Source organism: Scyliorhinus canicula, chromosome 2, assembly GCF_902713615.1.
Source record: "Scyliorhinus canicula chromosome 2, sScyCan1.1, whole genome shotgun sequence".
NCBI lineage: Eukaryota > Metazoa > Chordata > Chondrichthyes > Carcharhiniformes > Scyliorhinidae > Scyliorhinus > Scyliorhinus canicula.
In genome coordinates, this window is record NC_052147.1 from 165851669 (window position 1) to 165870818 (window position 19150).

Below are 19150 nucleotides of genomic sequence, written 5' to 3' on the forward strand. Positions count from 1 at the left end.
TACTTCTTGCATTAAAACATATACACTTCAGGCCACCAATCCCGCTGTTTTCAGCAACATCTCCCTGTCTGCTCTTCCTCAGAGCCATACTGGCCCTATTCTCTAGTTCTCCCTCAATTTTTTCACCTTCTGACCTATTGCTCCGGTACCCAACCCCCGCCATACTAGTTTAAACAAAAGATGAGGACGACACGCAATCAACGCCGTCGGGAAGTCGGCCCTTTGGGGGCGGAACATCAGGGGAAGGCCTCAGGTGATGTCCTGAGGCCGTCCCAACGGCGTGTGGCGTACCCGTTGAGTACGCCGTTTTTGAGGGGGCGATGTCGGTGTAAAAAAACGGATTATCTGGCCGATCGCCGAACCCGATTTTGCCGTCAGCAATCGGAGAATCCCGCCCATGGTCTCAGAAACTGAGAATCCTGCCCATTAACTCTGTTTTGCTCTCTCCACAAATGGTACCAAACCTGTTGCATATTTACAGCATTTTCTACCATTTATTCAGTGCTTAATGTAATGGTTCTGTCTGACATTCTCCTAAATTAGGTTACTGGCAATTCGGAATTTAAATATTTGACTTTGAAGCTGCTTTTTAAGGGGAAAAAAATGACATCCTTACCTTTGTTGGCCACATTAACTCATTCTGGATTTGTCCTCGCTGACTGTCATCTTCCCCATCTTTCATCACTGTTTTACTGTTGTCCTCTTTGCTCTGCATAAAAGGATCTATTACTTTGTTCTTTATTCTACCACCTCTAGCTCTATAATCAGCTAGTAGCTTTGACAAGCTTTGGTTACTTCCCAAGGAATGAGTTATTCTGGTGCTCAGCAGATCATGTGATGGAAGAATTTGAGTCGACTTTGCTTGAACATTGCCATTCAATCCCTGAAGATTTGTTAAGTCCTTCAGTAGTAGTTTCTTTCTCCTGAATTCTATTTCCTTTATGTCTTTGTGTAAGAGGGGGGACCAATAGACTTGTTCTGGGAAGTAGTCTCTTGTGGGACATTTCATACCTTTGTTGGTCAATAGGAAAGGCTCTCTGAAAGTTATGAAAGGAGATATGCAAAGAATGACATCTTTCAGTTCCTGCTTGAATGCAACAGAGTAGGATTTCAGCCTATCTTCAGAGGAAGTTACATGTTCAGTAATGAACAGATCTGTATCATCCTGAAGGGGATCACGGAAAAGTTTAGGCCGGTTTCCCACTGACTGATCATCAGAACCATTTATCGATCTGGGTTGCTCATGTAAGAATGCATGATAAGTATCTGAAGGGATTAGATCTTTCTTACTTTCAGACATCAGTGAGTCCATTATGGATGCATGGACAGAAGACATCATAGGAGGGTCAAGAAAAGGGGTCTCAAAATCTTGAGGAACGCTATCAGATGTGAGCCCCTCAGGCTTTACAAAAATACTGTCCCGGGAAACACTTCTTCTCAGTAGTTTCTCTTCCTCACAAAATGTATTTTCTTTCAGACAGTCAAAGCTGGTAGCAGGCGCAAATTCAGATCCCAAGGAGACATCTTCAATTGGAGTATCAGAAAGACTGCCAATCTTCTCATCATTAAACAAGTCTCGTCCATCACTTTCAGCAGTCTCACCGTCAATAATGGAATGGATTGATCCACTTTTAGATAGACTTGGAGGCATCGCAAACTCATCCATAAGAAAAGAAAGTTCCAGCTGAGAATGATAAGCTACACAGACCATGAATATGAGAATTTCTTTCACCCTCGCCAATTCATATTCTGAAGCACCTCTTAGCTTCACAGTACAGCCCAAATGTTGGGGACAACCTTCAAAAAACATGAGTGTCTTTGCGTGACCTGGTGGAGAAAATGCAGATCAATTCAAGACATTTCAAAACTGCATACCTGTTTAGTCATATTCAGTAGTAAGTCCCACACAAAAGTTGCTAACCAGCACTTCTCATTCTGGCCCAATATATTTTGAAACCTCTGGTTACGGTGTTTTAAAAAATATTACTAAGGGTGTTACCTCATGTCAAAAAATTGAAATAATTCAGCATGAGACCATATACAGCAGGGTGAAAGATCACTTCGCTATGTAAGGGATAAATCCTATTTGTAGATGGGTTCAAGGCAAGAGTAGGCACACGCCACAACTTGTGAATTTCTATATTTTCTGTTTATGCCATGATTCGGATGACAAACACTGCAAGCAGTGAAATTGCTAGTTGGCCGACAGCAACCCCTGATCAGTAACAAGTAGCTTATCTCTCAAACTCACTTAACTTTTTGGCTGTCATTAACAATACTCAATGGACACGATTATTCAGGCCCATTTAACACACGTGCAAATCCCACTATGACCGCTAACTCACACTCTCTCCCCCACCCTCTCGAGGATCAGAAAGAGAGTGAGAGCCAGAGAGTCAGAGCGCGCGCGAGGGAGAGAGAGCGCGCGAGGGAGAGAGAGCGCGCGAGGGAGAGAGAGCGCGCGAGGGAGAGAGAGCGCGCGAGGTAGAGAGAGCGCGCGAGGGAGAGAGAGCACGCGAGGGAGAGAGAGCGCGCGAGGCAGAGAGAGCGCGCGAGGGAGAAAGAGCGCGCGGAGAGAGAGCGCGCGGAGAGAGAGAGCGCGCGAGGGAGAGAGAGCGCGCGAGGGAGAGAGAGCGCGCGAGGGAGAGAGAGCGCGCGAGGGAGAGAGAGCGCGCGAGGGAGAGAGAGCGCGCGAGGGAGAGAGAGCGCGCGAGGGAGAGAGAGCGCGCGAGGGAGAGAGAGCGCGCGAGGGAGAGAGAGCGCGCGAGGGAGAGAGAGCGCGCGAGGGAGGGAGAGAGCGCGCGAGGGAGGGAGAGAGCGCGCGAGGGAGGGAGAGAGCGCGCGAGGGAGGGAGAGAGCGCGCGAGGGAGGGAGAGAGCGCGCGAGGGAGGGAGAGAGAGCGCGCGAGGCAGAGGGAGAGAGAGCGCGCGAGAGAGGGAGAGAGAGCGCGCGAGAGAGGGAGAGAGAGCGCGAGGGAGAGAGAGCGCGAGGGAGAGAGAGCGCGAGGGAGAGAGAGAGCACGAGGGAGAGAGAGAGCGCGAGGGAGAGAGAGAGCGCGAGGGAGAGAGAGCGCGAGGGAGGGAGAGAGAGCGCGAGGGAGGGAGAGAGAGCGCGAGGGAGGGAGAGAGAGCGCGAGGGAGGGAGAGAGAGCGCGAGGGAGGGAGAGAGAGCGCAAGGGAGGGAGAGAGAGCGCGAGGGAGGGAGAGAGAGCACGAGGGAGGGAGAGAGAGCGCGAGGGAGGGAGAGAGAGCGCGAGGGAGAGAGAGAGAGCGCGAGGGAGAGAGAGAGAGCGCGAGGGAGAGAGAGAGAGCGCGAGGGAGAGAGAGAGAGCAGAAAGAGCAGAAAGAGATGTTGCCAGCTAGTGACGTGTTCTGGGTGTGAACCTGATATCATTAATTTAAATATATTCATTATTGGGGAGAAAATACAGGTTTTCAGCCAGAACCGGACATGGCCATATTTTCAGACAGTTCCACCCAATTTTTCTGCTATTTGCAAACAGGACAATTAAAAAATATTACGGACAATGTGATTTTTTTGAGAACAGAACAAGATATTACAATACATTAAATTCTAATAATCACACAATAGTACAACCGCGAGTTCATATATTTGTGAATGAATCGAAACATTCCTAAATTGGAGAAAAGAATAAAGTAAAAAATAATGGTACTGGGGGTATTTGTATTGCTGGAAAGACACAGGTGGCAGATCAATAAAACCTTGGAGTCAACTGGTGCGATTCTCCAGGAAATTTAATTGGCACCATTCTCCGGAAGAATTTCTAAGTGTATTTCTAATTGCCCAGAGTTTCCCCAGCGAGGCTGGCAACGCAATCCAACATTAATTGGTCCACCTTGTGAGGCCCCACGGGTTTGATGCTGCAAATGACGGTTCGCCAGCTGATTCGCCGGAACCACGCTTGCCAGCCCCCCACTAATAAGTTTGAGCAGCGCTCAAGCAGCATTTCTCAGCCAGCTTGCAATAATGGCTCCGAGAAGACCAGCTCCATGGTTTGGGGATGCTAACCTGGGAAGGCTCCTAGACTAGGTGGAGGGCAGGAAGGATGTCTGGTTCCCCCAAGGATCCCAGAGGGTGAGTCACAAGGTAGCCAATGCTGACTGGGATGAGGTGGCAGCAGCTGTCAGCTTGGGATGTGTGACCAGGAGGATGGGCCTTCAGTGACAGACAACGGTCAATGACCTACACCGAGTAGCACAAGTGAGTGGACACCAACGCAGAGGGTACAACCGTATAGTCGCGACACAGCTGTCATCCCAACCCTCCACCCTATCCTCCACCAGTGCAGATGCATGCACCTCGGTGGAAAATACTAGTGGTCAGGCCTCTGGGGCACAATCTGGTGAGCACCACACCACTGATGATGCACATCTGGTGGAGGCAGGAACCCCCAGGCACGACAGCAGTCAGAGGTCTGCTGTATCCCAGGACCCAGCGATGTCCCAGCCTGATGCTGAGCCTCTGGAAATGGCTTACTCGGAGCTGATGGAGACGATAGGGAGCGGCCGGGATGTTCAGAGGGAGACGTCAGCGTCACTCCAGCAGATCCACAGTTGCTTGAAGGAGTCCCAGAGGCTACGGGCGCAAGAGATGGCGTTGGCAATGAGTGGTACCGAGGCCAACACTGCTAGAATGATGACTGCAGTGCACGACGTTGGCACCATGAGTGAAGGTGTCCAAGGCAGCGTTGCAGTCAGTGACGGCCGTGGCTGAGGACCTAGGCGGTATGTCAGACTCCCTTGAGGATGCCATCCAGTACCAGGCTGACCTTGAGGTTCTGGGGTACATGTCCCATTCTCAGATGGGCATGGCCAAGGCACTGCAGAGCTTGTCCCAGTCACTGAGGAGCATCGCAGAGAGCGTCAACACAATGGTGCAGACATTAGGGAACCGCCAGGGCTGGCAGAGCCAGATGAAGCAGGGGCAGCCAGGGCTCAAACTAGCTGCCCCTCCGTCCAAGGTTAACCCAGGGCCCAATGGGCACCGACTGGGAGGAGGGGGCACTGAGTATCAACCCGGACTCGTCCCATGGAGTGGCGACAGTGGGCACCAGCTCCCGCGAGTTCAACTCCTCTGATGAAGCCGCTTCTTGAGGTCAGCACACGGGATAGGGCTGCACATGTGCCGCCGAGAAGTTAGCCGGGGCCCTGCCGGGGCATCGAAGGCAACGGGACGAGGTAGGCAGCTGGCTGCCGCCACCTCAGATGTGCCTCCTGGGGAAACACCTAGACGAAGTAGCAGAGCTAGGAGGGCCAGGCACATTGAGGAGCACAGAGCAGCGGGGGAACGCCGCAGGGAGTGGAGTATTGTACAGCACATTAAACTCCTTTTCGCACAACCATTATAATGCCTCTGTCACTGTCTCCCGCAATGCGGGTTGACCCCAGGACCCTTTGCCCGTCTCTCCACCATGGCACTCACCCACCCTCCGGCAGTGGACATGTCCCCGGAGCTGTGTCCCATCACCTGGGTGTTTGGATGTTGTGTGTATGGTGTTGCTTCCCATGGTGTTCAAGCACAGTGTCCAGGTATCAAGATGTGATTGGAATGCTAACTAATAATTTCCACATGCTATATGGCCCGCCCAGCCCCGGGAATCTACTTGGCATGTGTGAAATGCTCACTTCATAGAATTTACAGTGCAGAAGGCAGCCATTGGTCCATCGAGTCTGCACTAGCTCTTGGAAAGAGCACCCTACTTAAGCACACATCTCTACTCTGTCCCCGCAACCCAGTAACCCCACCTAATATTTTTTGGACACTAAGGGCAATTTAGCATGGCCAATCCTAACCTGCACATCTTTGGACCACGATTGCCAATTGCCCATCAGCAATAGCCTTCAGCTGGGCAGCCAGAAGCCTCAGCAGTCGGTATGGGGATATGGATGATAGTTGGGACAGAAGGGAGAGGTCAAGGGTTGCCCCGGAACTGGTAAACAGGAGCCAGGGTTGGCATGGTGATGCAGTGATCGACTGCCCCAGTTGCCCACCCCCAGCGCCTCCCTCCCCCTGCCGAGCACTGGGGTGGCAAACCCAACGCCACTGATATCTTTGCCTGTGATCAGGGCAGCACGGTGGCGCAAGTGGTTAGCACGGTTGCCTCACGGCACCGAGGTCCCAGGTTCAATCCCGACTCTGGGTCATTGTCGTGTGGAGTTTGCACATTCTTCCCGTGTTTACGTGGGTTTCGCTACCACAACCCAAAGATGTGCAGGTTAGGTGGATTGGCCACGCTAAATTGCCCCTTAATTGGAAAAAATGAATTGGATAAAAAAAGAAAATCTTTGCCTGTGATCAAAAATGGCTACTCACCTCCTCAATAATAAACCAATAATCAACCATTGTTCAATTGTCCAGCTCCACTATAGGAAATAAGGCCACAAGCACCCATGAAATTCCAGCATTAGATTACCTTCAGAACTGTAGGAAAAAAAACATGTAGGTATGAAGTTACTTACCATTAGGTAGTTGGAATGGTTGAAGGAAGAATTTATGGCACGTTCCAAGGCGAGGCTTTGTAAGAAGTTGGTCCATTGACATAACCAAATCACCCTGGGTAACACGGCTCACTCGCTCTAGCACTTGCTATGTACAAAAACAAATGGGATGTTCATGGTCATCAATTACCATAGAAACAATTATTGAAACATCACCATTCCCTTCCCTTGCCAATTTTTAGTCTTCTGAACTGCGCTCACCAAATTCCCCATCTAAGTAAAACAATAGTCAATACAAATGACAAAAATAGGGCTTTTTAAATTTACAATGCATTATTTTTGAAATATATTTACTTATAGAGCCTATCACTGGATAAGTGTATATGGACAATTCCCTAGTGTCCTTAGACTAGCCAAAGGAAATTCAGCTAGGATTCCACTTCCTGATCAGTAATGTTTTCCAAATAAGCTTTGAAACACTACCAGCAGGAATAAGATAGCAACAGACAAACTGAAGTGAAGTTCCTCAAAATGCCACTGAAAAAGTACCTCACAAAAAAGGAATCAAGCTTACAAAATTTCAAAATCACTGAAAGGTTGAACCAAATGATATCAAATGCATTTTGAGGAACACTTACACAGCAGTCGTTTCTCTTATATAAGACACAAAAAAAGCGAAGACTTAACAGATTTGCATGTGTAATGTAATGACAGAAGGTCAAGAAGTTAAACACAAACTGACAACATTGGGGAACTCACTTGTTTTACATTAATAACTAAGGTGATGCCATTTTCCAGAAGCATATCTTGAGCAATCCGAGAAACTGTCTTTTCCACAAGAACCAGATTTGGTCGAACATCCACTATTCGCTGTACATAATTCTTCAGGAATTCTCTTTCCTATGTATCACAATACAGGTCACTGTTACGCTCCAGTATGAATAAACCATATAACATGAGATCTGAAAACCATTGCATTGGTTTACCGATTATCCTTGTGCAATATATTTCAACGAACTCACATCCAAGTGCAGATGAGTTTTTGGGAATATTAGCAGCAAACTACATCCATGGATGATCTTTAACACAATCAAAAACACAAACCTGTAGGACAATAGGATCAATGCATGTAAACTTGGTCTCCTCTCGATAGAGGTATTCAATGGAGCACTTCAACAGCAGAATCTTTGGATTTTTTATGTGAAGATTCATCTGTGGAATTTTAAAACTAGTGTTATACTAAAAGAATGTTACTGCACACAAACATAAACTTGTAATGAACTTGTAAAATGTGAATGATAATTAACAGAAGACTTAAGTTTATTGTTACCTTCTTGTGGGCAATGTTCTTGGTACAAACGAATCCATTAACGACTGCGGAATCAAACTTTTTACCACCTGGTATCTGAAAAGGAAAGCAAATAAAGTATAATCTTGGGACACATTTCATGTTTAGAAAGCAAACTAATTTAAGGTTATTTGAAATTGAAAAGATCATTTTGAATTTAAAATGAGTTCTAACATTAAACCCCTGATTTAAAAGGGCAAATAGGTTTTGCGAAAACAGGACTTGCATCTAAATAGAATCTTTTACCAGCACAGGACATTCCAAATTACTTTTCACCCAATGAAGTATAGTCACTGTTGTAATGTTGGAACACAGCAGTCAATTTGAACACAGAAAGCTCATGTAAGGAGCACTGTAATAATGACGAGACAAATTTTTGTGAGATGTTAATGGAGGGATAAATATTGAACAGGGCATCAGGGATCCCACCCCAGCTCTTCTTTGAAATGGTGTTATGGGATCTTTTATGTCCATGGATGGAGACAGATGGGGTCTCGGCAATGTCTCATGCGAAAGTGAGTGCTCAACAGTACAGCACTGAAGCTACCCTTTGGATCCTGGGTCAGAATTGAACACAGAACCTCCTGATTAAAAAGTAAGTGTGCTACAAATTGGACCTCAGCTGACACCTAATGACAAAAACAAAAGCAATTAGAAGTTTCAGCAGGTGGACAGTGATCTTTTGAAAAGCCGTTTATGTTGACAAGATGATCTGTAAACGGAGCACACTTATTCACAATAATGCTGATGTGTGCATGTAAATACGACTCAGCTCAGCAAATGATACCTTTTTTATATGAACAAATTGACGGATATCCATGTCATCATCATTATTCTTGACATCAGGACGCACAGTCTGTACAACCTGGCGAACTACAGGAACAATTATGTCTCTCCAGGACAGTGAGAGAGACTCACTGTACAGCAGCTGCTGCAGCAAGGCCATCATATGGCTATGGTTAGCTGAACTGGGTGTAAAAATAAAATAGAAAAAAGCAGATGTATATTTTCTGCTGCAAAATGCACGTTACTTTCTAATTTAAAAGAAGCAATTAATTTTGAAATTGTTCACATTCTTATTTACACTGTAAATTTGAACTGAAACTGGTATCTTTAATGCACATACAAGATTAAAATATTTTCCAGCATACAATTATAATCCTGTTTGGAATGTTAGCAATGATTAAAATGATAACTCAAGTTCTGTCTTTCAAAATATTACATAAACGCAAAATATTTCCTGAACACTTGAATCTGTATTAAAATAGAAATAACAAAAAATGGACAACTAATAAATGAACTCTTGTTTTTCACATGTATAGATGGTCAATCATTCATACAAATCATTCATTGCTCACCTTAACTTTAAACGCTAGCTCGATTTCTTGCAGACTACAATTAATTTAAATTGATGTTAAAATAAATTAATATTTAAAACATTCAATTGAAATTTGATTTTCCACTTTTTTCTATAGTGGATAGAGAAGTTACCAAACATTTTAAACGGTGCTTTGTGAATTTTAATCATAAAAGCTGCATTTTATGGTAACACATATCTTGCATAACATACCACAGGGTATGGTTTGACCTCTGCGTCACATTGAGCATAGCAAGCTTTTATTTTAAAAAACTACGATAGAGCTGCAACAGACCTTATTATAGTTTAGCATATGCACTTACAGTAGTCTCTCCATTGCTTCTTTTTCTCCATTTTCCTCCCTAAGGTGTTCCAGGGAGCTGTGATGCCACCCAAGTGGTGTAAAAAGGAGATCTTTGGATTTTTCTTCAACTCGACGATTAAAGAGAGATTCTGGAGTCAAAGTACAGGAAGAATTTAAGGTATACCTTTCAACAGTTTGGAATCAGATTGCAGGAGTCAAGATCTTGACTTTTTTCAGTACATTTTAATAATGTTTATCCAGTAATCAATGTCACAAAACAGATTAAATGGTTGTCTCCACATTGGTGCTTGTGGGAGCTGGCTGCTACATTTCCTAGATTACAACAGTGAACACGGACTACACATCAAAGTACTTAAAGCTTTGGGACATCTGGCAGTCACGAACGGTGCTCCGTAAATGCAAGTATTTTATTATGCAACATACCATGCTACTGATTAAAATCACAGGGTTTAGTTTGATGCAGCATATGAATATTTCTCAGGTACAATGGGCTGAGCGGGAGTATGACGTTGTGATTCAGGATCAGCCATGATCAGACTGAATGGCAGAGCTGGCTCAAAGGGCTGAATCACCTACTTCTTCTCCTATTTCCTATGTTTCTACAATGGATACACCTTCAATGTTTATCAGCCCATGATTTTCCATTTACTTAGTTGAATGATCTGAAAATTATCTATTGGCGCGCCCAGAAACAGAATTTCGGTTTCCATTAAATGTATTCTAGAATATAATTGAACTTTAAAAATACAAAGATTGACCCGAATTTAGAAATTACTGCTGTCAATATTAGCACACAATACACATAGCAGCAGTTTCTTTTCTGGCAATACAGACGCTTAACTGTTCATCCGCATTTACTTTGCATTTAACCATTCTAAAGTCTAGGTATTGAAATTCAACAATAAAAATGTATATTCTTTGTTTTTTCATAGAAGTAATCAGGTTCTGGGATATGGCTCAACTGATAAGAAAAGCAAGAACTGACATTTTGAAGTCATCGCATCATGGGGCAGCAGGGTAGCATGGTGGTTAGCATAAATGCTTCACAGCTCCAGGGTCCCAGGTTCGATTCCCGGCTGGGTCACTGTCTGTGTGGAGTCTGCACGTCCTCCCCCTGTGTGCGTGGGTTTCCTCCGGGTGCTCCGGTTTCCTCCCACAGTCCAAAGATGTGCAGGTTAGGTGGATTGGCCATGCTAAATTGCCCGTAGTGTCCTAATAAAAGTAAGGTTAAGGGGGGTTGTTGCGTTACAGGTATAGGGTGGATACGTGGGTTTGAGTAGGGTGGTCATGGCTCGGCACAACATTGAGGGCCGAAGGGCCTGTTCTGTGCTGTACTGTTCTATGTTCTGTCTTCAGGATGCTTTAAAGTGTTTCACAGCCAATGAATTGCTCTTGAAGTACAGTCACTGCTAACCAGGTAAATACAGCAGTCATTTCTGAATAGTGAAGTCACTCAAACAACAGATGATCAGGTGACCGGCATTTTTAATGATGTTGAAGGGCGGCACGGTAGCACAGTGGCTAGCACTGTTGCTTCAGAGCTCCAGGGTCACAGGTGCGATTCCCAACTCGGGTCACTGTCTGTGTGGGGTTCTGCACGTTCTCCCAGTGTCTGCATGTATTTTCTCAGGGTGGTCCAGTTTCCTCCCACAGGCCAAAGATGTGCAGGTTAGGTGGATTGGACATACTAAATTGCCCTTAGTGTCCAAAAAGGGTAGGTGGTGTTACTAGGTTATGGGGATAGGGTGCAGGCGTGGGCTTAAGTAGGGTGCTCTTGCCAAGGGCCGGTGCAGACTCGATGGGCCAAATGGCCTCCTTCTGCACTGTAAATTCTATGATTCTATGAATATTCTTTGAGATACTGTAAGCAACCCCATTTTTAAATCAGATCTTGATATCTATTGCATTCATTAAGAAAGCAAACAGAACTGTTTCCTCTTTTTAAAAAAAAAATCACTTCTCTCAGTATCAGCTGAGAATGCAAGTCCAAATTTCTGGATTTCTCGAAATGTTAGCTCCGTTCTCTACCCACAGATGCGATTGTCCAGCATTTGCTGTTTTTGTATCAGATTCCAGCATCCGCAAAAATTTGCTTTTACGTAGATTCCTGGGATGGGTTTAAATTGGTCTAAGAGGTCGGAGTGTGACCAATTAAGTTTACACAACATAAAACAATACAGCTTGCAAAATTTAAGTCAATCTTTCAGCCATTTAAAGCAAGTCATGGTTACAGATTCCTGGAACAAACATTCTGTAGTTTTTACCTTTCTGAATTTTACACCTAAACTTTTACTTACCTTTAATAAAAGCATCACTTATACCAATGACTTGTTGTATTCCATCCTCAGATACCAAGAACTCTGTCAAAAGACACATTTACATAGGTTAGCGAGCAGTTGAATATTAGTCACACCATACTGTTCACATGCTTAAAAGTCACTGTTTTATGAAAATGAGAGTGTTCAAAAATATAAAATACTAAACCATTTAATCTTAGCTATGTCCCAAAGGGTCGAAAGAAAGATTTGTGTGCAATGGTTGGCTATTAAGAAGCAACAGGGAAGGTCAGACAAAACTTGGTATATTACCAAAACAGAGAAATCACTCAATACAAAATAATATGGATACATATTACTCAGCAAATTACAGTCCCAATGAGCAATTATGACATTGGCATAGGGAGCTGAAATACAAGGAGATATTTAAACAGCAATACTGCGACAGCAAATAAATGCAGTTTAAAATGACAGGCCAAGAAATTATGAAGAAGTTAAACAACAGGGCACAAGTAAATATAACTTTTAATTATCCAGCATAGCAAAAAGAAAATGACACATCATCTGCAAAATGCTAGGTCAGTTAGAATGCAAAAGCTGGCTGCAAAGCAGGTATGAAAACAAACTGTATCATGCAGAAATCTGGAAAAGAAACGTTACAGCACTGATAATTATATTTCTTTTGTGTAGAGGGAGTAGTAATAAAGCAGGTGGGTGGGGAGATTTGTGGAAGAGGAGGAAAAATAATCAGGACTGTTTCATTGGCAAGCCAAGGTGCAAAGACAGTCCAGTATTCAGAGGCAGCAGGTTCACTTCTTCAACAAAAAAAAAACACAGCAAATTTTTTTAAAATTAAGGTTTTCCTCAAAGTGAAAGCTAGGGCTCAAAACTCTACACTAACCATAAGACAGCAACCATTGCTTAACTTTCGTCAAATTTACTTTTACTTGGGCATTATCTTCTTCCAAAACATTGGAGTAAAGAACTAAACTTCATTCCTACCACTGTCTCTTTCATTGCTTTTCTTTTTCCCTTCCATACCTTTCTGATCTGCTGGATGTGTTGGGACATACGGGTACTTGGAATGTTTCTTGATATGAAAGTTGACATTGTCCAGTTCCACATTTAGGCTGATGGAAGCTGCAGAGTCGCTGTCCACGACTGACTGAAAACTGCTTACTGATGTACGCTTGCTAGGGCTGGAAAAGTCTGTAAAAAATTATGATGACTGTGTTCGTGGAAATTCAAGCAAAGCACTTTCAGCCTATGACATGCAAATTGTGTACCAAGCCTGGTTGTGGCTTGTATTTTTTTTTTTATTTTAACGTTAAACGCTTGGTATTCAATTCTGAATCAGTTTGTTGAGATCCAATGTAGTCGCATCACAGTGGTGGCTAATCTATGGCATAGGAGCCCATAATTGGAAACATGGTTAATTCTAGTGGAATGTGAGGCAGCTCTCCCAAGATTCCTAAACGGCCTTACATGTAGCCATATTTGCACGTCTGTGTTTTGACTGGGTCTTTCTTGGACACCCTCATATTTACATGACTCTGCAAATTGGAATGGGAAAATTAATTGTCAGCATGGCACAATTTTAAAATGGTCCACCATCACTATTACATCATCATCTTTTTTTCTTCTGTAACAAATTATATTAAAATGGCATCATGTAGTGTTGACTTCCATATTCTTATTTCTCTCCTTTACCACTGCTCTGGAGCTCTTTTTCTCTTTCCTCGAAACAGTACTTTATATTGATCACTCAACTATTTAATACATGTCTAATATTTAGAGTCAATTTACTTTTGCGACATGTCGGCCATAGTCTATTTAATGCCAGCCATTTGTTGGAAAACTGCATGCTACTGTAAAGTTATTAGTATTAACTAGTTCAGTTTAGCAGCTTTCTCCAAACTTCAAAACACAAGAAAGCTCTCCACACCAAAGAATACAAGAAGCTATTTGCATTACCAAAGTAACCTTACAGAATACCTACACGCAGAAATATCCAAAACAGTATAATAAGGGGAAGGGGCAGGAACACGGAAAGATCACCTTTTAAAAATTAAACACACAGTAATCATTTTACCATTTACGCAAATGCTGCTTAAATTCAGGGCAGTAGAACAATACATATAACAGTAACAAAAGCTCTCACAACTATAATCACTGGAGATAGATCATAAATACACCATGAAATACAAAAGAGCACGTATTCTGTATTTTGAACAACTGTATTCTCACTATTCCCACAAACAGTACTCAAATAACAAAACCAGAAATAGTATACACGGTATACTAACTTTACAATATGCTATATTAGAAGTAAAGAAATAATCTTGTACAAAATGGACTGATTTGAACTCTTGGCTGCACTGTAAACAGATCATTAAAGTGTGCTGATTGTGATGGTGCTAAAGTAGTTCCTGTTTTTTATGTTTATCCATACATTTTAATCAACAGAATATACCAACAGCACATGGGGCAGGGAATCTTGCCGATCCTGCACCTGTACAAAATAGGTAGTCGAAAAAAAAACATACAATAGAGAAGATTAAGCACCACTAACCAATGTTAGAATTTAGCAGTGAACAGCAAACATACACACATATATACAGTGCTCAAGTTCCAAAGAAGCTATACAAGGCAATTTTTGAAAACCTTTTTCAAATCTCCCACTTATATATGTTAAAAGATGAACGTTTAAATCACTTAGGAAATAAAGTACAATATATGTATATATCATTATCAATAGAACATGCTCAATGGACATTACTGTACAAGTTGATTCTCACATGTACACATTACTGATAGATATGAACAAAGTTGCAGTTCTGGCATATTTCATCAGACCAGCTAATATTCTTCTGTGTCTCTTGTTTTACTTTTTTTCTGATTCTCCTGGCCTGTGTACCTCCTGCAGGAAAGTGAACTTCTATGGTCCCCTCTTCATAAAGAAGTGAGCAGAAGTTGCCTGGTGATAACTGTCTTTCCCTCTCACTCTTCTTAGCACTACTTCACTGCAGCAGAGTGAGATTATGGAATTAAATTGGATCCTATCTATTCATATCTCTGCCAATTACAGCAATAATTCTAACACACTGTGTAGCTTCTCCACTCCATTTATCAAAACCAAAGTTCAAAGTTAGGATTGTCATGAAGCTACACATTCGACTGGAACCTTATCAAAGTGCTGCTCCTTTTTATTGTGAAATTGACAAGTTTTTTTTTCTTTTAAAACCTTGAGAAAAACATAGCTTTTTTTTTTAAAAGGTGCTATTCTGCGCAATCGAATTTCGAAATGTCAACGCTCTGATGGATTTTCATATTGTGTCACCAGAGCACAACACTCTTTCTGGTGAGACCTACAACTTTGACTATGGAACGGGCTTTAAACTAAAGGATGGAGTGGGACCAAATGAAGGGTGATTTAGAAATCCAAAGAGAAAAGTCGAGACAATAAATCAGTATAGCTATTTCAGTAAAGGATGCAGAGTTGGCCAAGAAATGACAGAGTTGAATGGTAATACTTGTAGTCTATCAACAATAAGATCCAGCAAAGAATAATGGTCAATAAAAGGCTCTTATCTGAATAGACAAAGTTAGATGAACTTGCGCCACAAATAAAAAATCAATCAATTTGATGTATGTACTGCAAACTCTTGAATATAGTAGGCTGTTAAGTAGATTGTTAAGGAACTCATTCTGTTTGGTGTAACCGATTAAGAAATAGCAGGGTTATTATAACAGATCAGAACCTTTTCTCTATTTTCTATTCAAATTTCATAAACACACAAACAATTTCACAGATGCAGAAGCACCTTAAGCTCTCTCAGAATGTATACTAAGTAGCATTTTGTCTAACTAAAAATTCCTGTTTTGCTCTGCCTTTTGGGAAAAAGTTAACTTGACAGTAACCATATACATATAAAATAACTGCTTTTTATAGGCTTCAAATTAATTGTTCTCTCTATGGCAAGAAAAATACTCAAATACTATTAAAATTTAAGCCCTCAATTCTTTCCACCTCTCAGTATAAAGAATGAACTTCACCTGTGGCAGCTTTAAAAATGTGACTTACTTTGCATGATTTCTTCTCCATCATCCTGCATCTGCTCAGTGTCACTGTCATCAAACTTGATGTCCTTAAACCACGATGGTTCAGAATTGCCCTCGATCGAATTTATTGAATCACTGTCTGGAGAGGGTGTCTCGGAAAACTCTGTACTCTGGAATTCAGACATTGGTTTTTTTTTTTAAATAATTTTTATTGAAATTTTTCGATACAAACATTTACCCCTACTACATTTTAAATTATAACACAACAAATCCCCCCTGGAAAATCCTCCCCACGCCCTCCCCCGCGCGCACCCCCCCCACCCTCCCCCCCCCGCGCTACCAGTCTAGCAACCAAACCGTTTCTCCCTTTCTGCCGATGGCCTCGGGCAGTCATTGCCCGCGACCCCCCGCTGACGTGCTCCCTTCGTTGCTATCCCCCCCCCCCCCCCCTCCCTTCCCCCCCCCCCCTTTCTCCCCGGGTTGCTGCTGTTTCGGCCTCCAGTTCCTATCTCTGATCCAGAAAGTCAAGGAAGGGCTGCCACCCGCCGGAAGAACCCCTGTACCGACCCTCTCAGGGCGAATTTGATTCTTTCCAATTGGATGAAGCTTGCCATGTCGTTTAACCAGGTGTTAACACTTGGTGGCCTTGTGTCCCTCCACTGAATCAAGATCCTTCTCCGAGCTACCAAGGACGCAAAGGCCAATATTCCGGCCTCCCCTGCCTCCTGTACTCCTGTAAGAAGTCTTACAACACCAGGTTAAAGTCCAACAGGTTTGTTTCAAACACGAGCTTTCGGAGCACGGCTCCTTCTTCAGGTGAAGAAGGAGCCGTGCTCCGAAAGCTCGTGTTTGAAACAAACCTGTTGGACTTTAACCTGGTGTTGTAAGACTTCTTACTGTGCTCACCCCAGTCCAACGCCGGCATCTCCACATCCTGTACTCCTGGCTCCACCCCAACCCCAAAAATCGCTAGCCCCCACCCTGGTTTGACCCTGGTTCCCACCACTCTCGATACCGTCCCCGCCACCCCCTCCCAGAACTCTTCCAGTGCCGGGCACATCCAGAACATATGTACATGGTTCGCAGGGCTTCCCGAACACCTAACACACCTGTCCTCACCCCCGAAGAACCGACTCATCCTAGTCCCCGTCATATGGGCTCTGTGCAGCACCTTAAATTGGATGAGGCCCAACCTTGCGCACGACGACGACGAATTGACCCTCTCTAAGGCATCCGCCCATGTCCCATCTTCTATCTGCTCTCCCAGCTCCGCTTCCCACTTGTCTTTCAGCTCCTCTGTCGATACCTCCTCCACCTCCTGCATTATTTTGTAGATGTCCGAGACCTTCCCTTCTCCGACCCAGACCCCTGACAGCACCCTATCACTCACCCCTCTATCGGGAAGCAAGGGAAATCCTTCCACCTGTCGTCTGGCAAATGCCTTCACCTGCAGGTATCTAAACGTGTTCCCCGGGGGGAGCTCAAATTTCTCCTCCAGCTCTCCCAGGCTCGCAAACCTCCCCTCTATGAACATGTCCCTCAGTTGCCTGATGCCCGCCCTGTGCCAGCTCTGGAATCCCCCGCCAGTGTTCCCCGGGACAAATCTGTGGTTCCCTCTCAGTGGCGCCGCCATCAGACCCCCCACTTCCCCCCTGTGTCGCCTCCACTGCCCCCAGATTTTAAGGGTGGCCGCCACTACCGGACTCGTGGTATACCTTGTGGGGGGGAGCGGCCATGGTGCCGTTACTAGCGCCCCCAGGCTTGTATTGCCGCAGGACGCCCTCTCCATACGTTTCCAAGCTGCCCCCTCCCCCTCCATCACCCACTTGCGCACCATCGATGCGTTCGCCGCCCAGTAGTATCCGGAAAGATTGGGTAGCGCTAATCCTCCACTGTCCCTACTCCGTTCCAAGAAAATCCTTCTCACTCTAGGGGTGCCATGTGCCCACACATAGCCCATAATGCTGCTAGTTACCTTCTTGAAGAAGGCCCTGGGGAGAAAGATGGGCAAGCACTGGAACAGAAACAAGAACCTCGGGAGGACCGTCATTTTGACTGACTGCACCCTCCCTGCTAGCGACAGCGGTACCATGTCCCACCTCTTGAACTCCTCCTCCATCTGCTCCACCAGCCTTGAAAAGTTCAGCTTGTGGAGGGTCCCCCAGTTCCTTGCCACCTGCACCCCCAAGTACCTGAAGCTCTTTACTGCTCTCTTAAAGGGGAGCCGCCAATTCCCTCCCCCTGATCTCCCGGGTGTATCACAAAGACCTCACTTTTACCCACATTTAATTTATATCCCGAAAAGTCCCCAAACTCCGCTAGTATTTCCATTACCTCCGGCATTCCCCCTTCCGGGTCCGCCACATATAACAACAAATCATCCGCATAGAGTGATACCCGATGTTCCTCCCCTCCCCTTGTCAGTCCTCTCCACCCCCCTGAACCCCTCAGTGCCATCGCCAACGGTTCGATCGCTAATGCAAATAGTAAGGGGGATAGGGGGCATCCCTGCCTGGTACCTCGATGGAGCCCAAAATACTCTGACCTTCTCCCGTTTGTAACCACACTCGCCATCGGGGCCGAATACAGCAGCTTCACCCACTTGATAAATCCCTCCCCAAACCCAAACCGTTCCAGCGTCTCCCACAGGTATTCCCACTCCACCCTATCGAATGCCTTCTCCGCATCCAGTGCTACCACTATCTCAGCCTCCCCCTCCACTGCTGGCATCATAATCACATTCAACAGTCTCCGGACATTTGTGTTAAGTTGTCGTCCCTTTACGAACCCCGTCTGGTCCTCATGGATTACCCCTGGCACACAATCCTCTATTCTGGTTGCCAGGACCTTTGCCAACAGTTTGGCATCTACATTCAAGAGGGAGATAGGCCTGTAGGACCCGCACTGTACAGGGTCTTTGTCCCGCTTCAGGATCAAGGAGATCAGGGCCTGTGACATTGTCGGGGGCAGAACCCCCCCCTCTCGCGCCTCATTGAAGGCTCGCACCAGCACTGGACCCACCAAGTCCACATACTTCTTATAAAATTCCACCGGGAACCCATCCGGCCCCGGCGCCTTCCCCGCCTGCATCTGGCCTATCCCTTTAACTAGCTCCTGCAGCTCTATCGGCGCCCCCAGCCCCTCCACCCGTTCCTCCTGGACCTTTGGGAACCTCAATCTATCGAGGAAGTTCTCCATTCCCCCCCTCCTCCTGGGCGGCTCAGACCGGTACAATTCCCTGTAGAAATCCCTGAAGACCCCGTTCACCTCTTGCCCCTTCTGCACTACGTTCCCTCCCTTCTCTCTCACTCCCCCAATCTCTCT

General features: G+C 44.9%; 1 protein-coding gene across 8 annotated transcripts in view; it reads right to left on the bottom strand.

The window, feature by feature from the left end:
- pikfyve (phosphoinositide kinase, FYVE finger containing) overlaps positions 1 to 19150 on the bottom strand; it is a 206985-nt gene that overhangs the window by 64405 nt on the left and 123430 nt on the right. For 6 of the 8 annotated variants that reach the window (XM_038788682.1, XM_038788662.1, XM_038788681.1 and 3 more), the window contains exons 11-20: positions 15849 to 15996; positions 12806 to 12973; positions 11786 to 11848; positions 9487 to 9616; positions 8594 to 8774; positions 7789 to 7863; positions 7563 to 7670; positions 7218 to 7358; positions 6480 to 6606; positions 617 to 1827 (exon numbers count right to left, since the gene is read on the bottom strand). In XM_038788682.1, the coding sequence (XP_038644610.1) occupies positions 617 to 1827; positions 6480 to 6606; positions 7218 to 7358; positions 7563 to 7670; positions 7789 to 7863; positions 8594 to 8774; positions 9487 to 9616; positions 11786 to 11848; positions 12806 to 12973; positions 15849 to 15996 (2352 nt within the window). The remainder of the gene's footprint in view (positions 1 to 616; positions 1828 to 6479; positions 6607 to 7217; positions 7359 to 7562; positions 7671 to 7788; positions 7864 to 8593; positions 8775 to 9486; positions 9617 to 11785; positions 11849 to 12805; positions 12974 to 15848; positions 15997 to 19150) is intronic. The other 2 variants (XM_038788673.1, XM_038788688.1) reach the window with 1 other exon arrangement.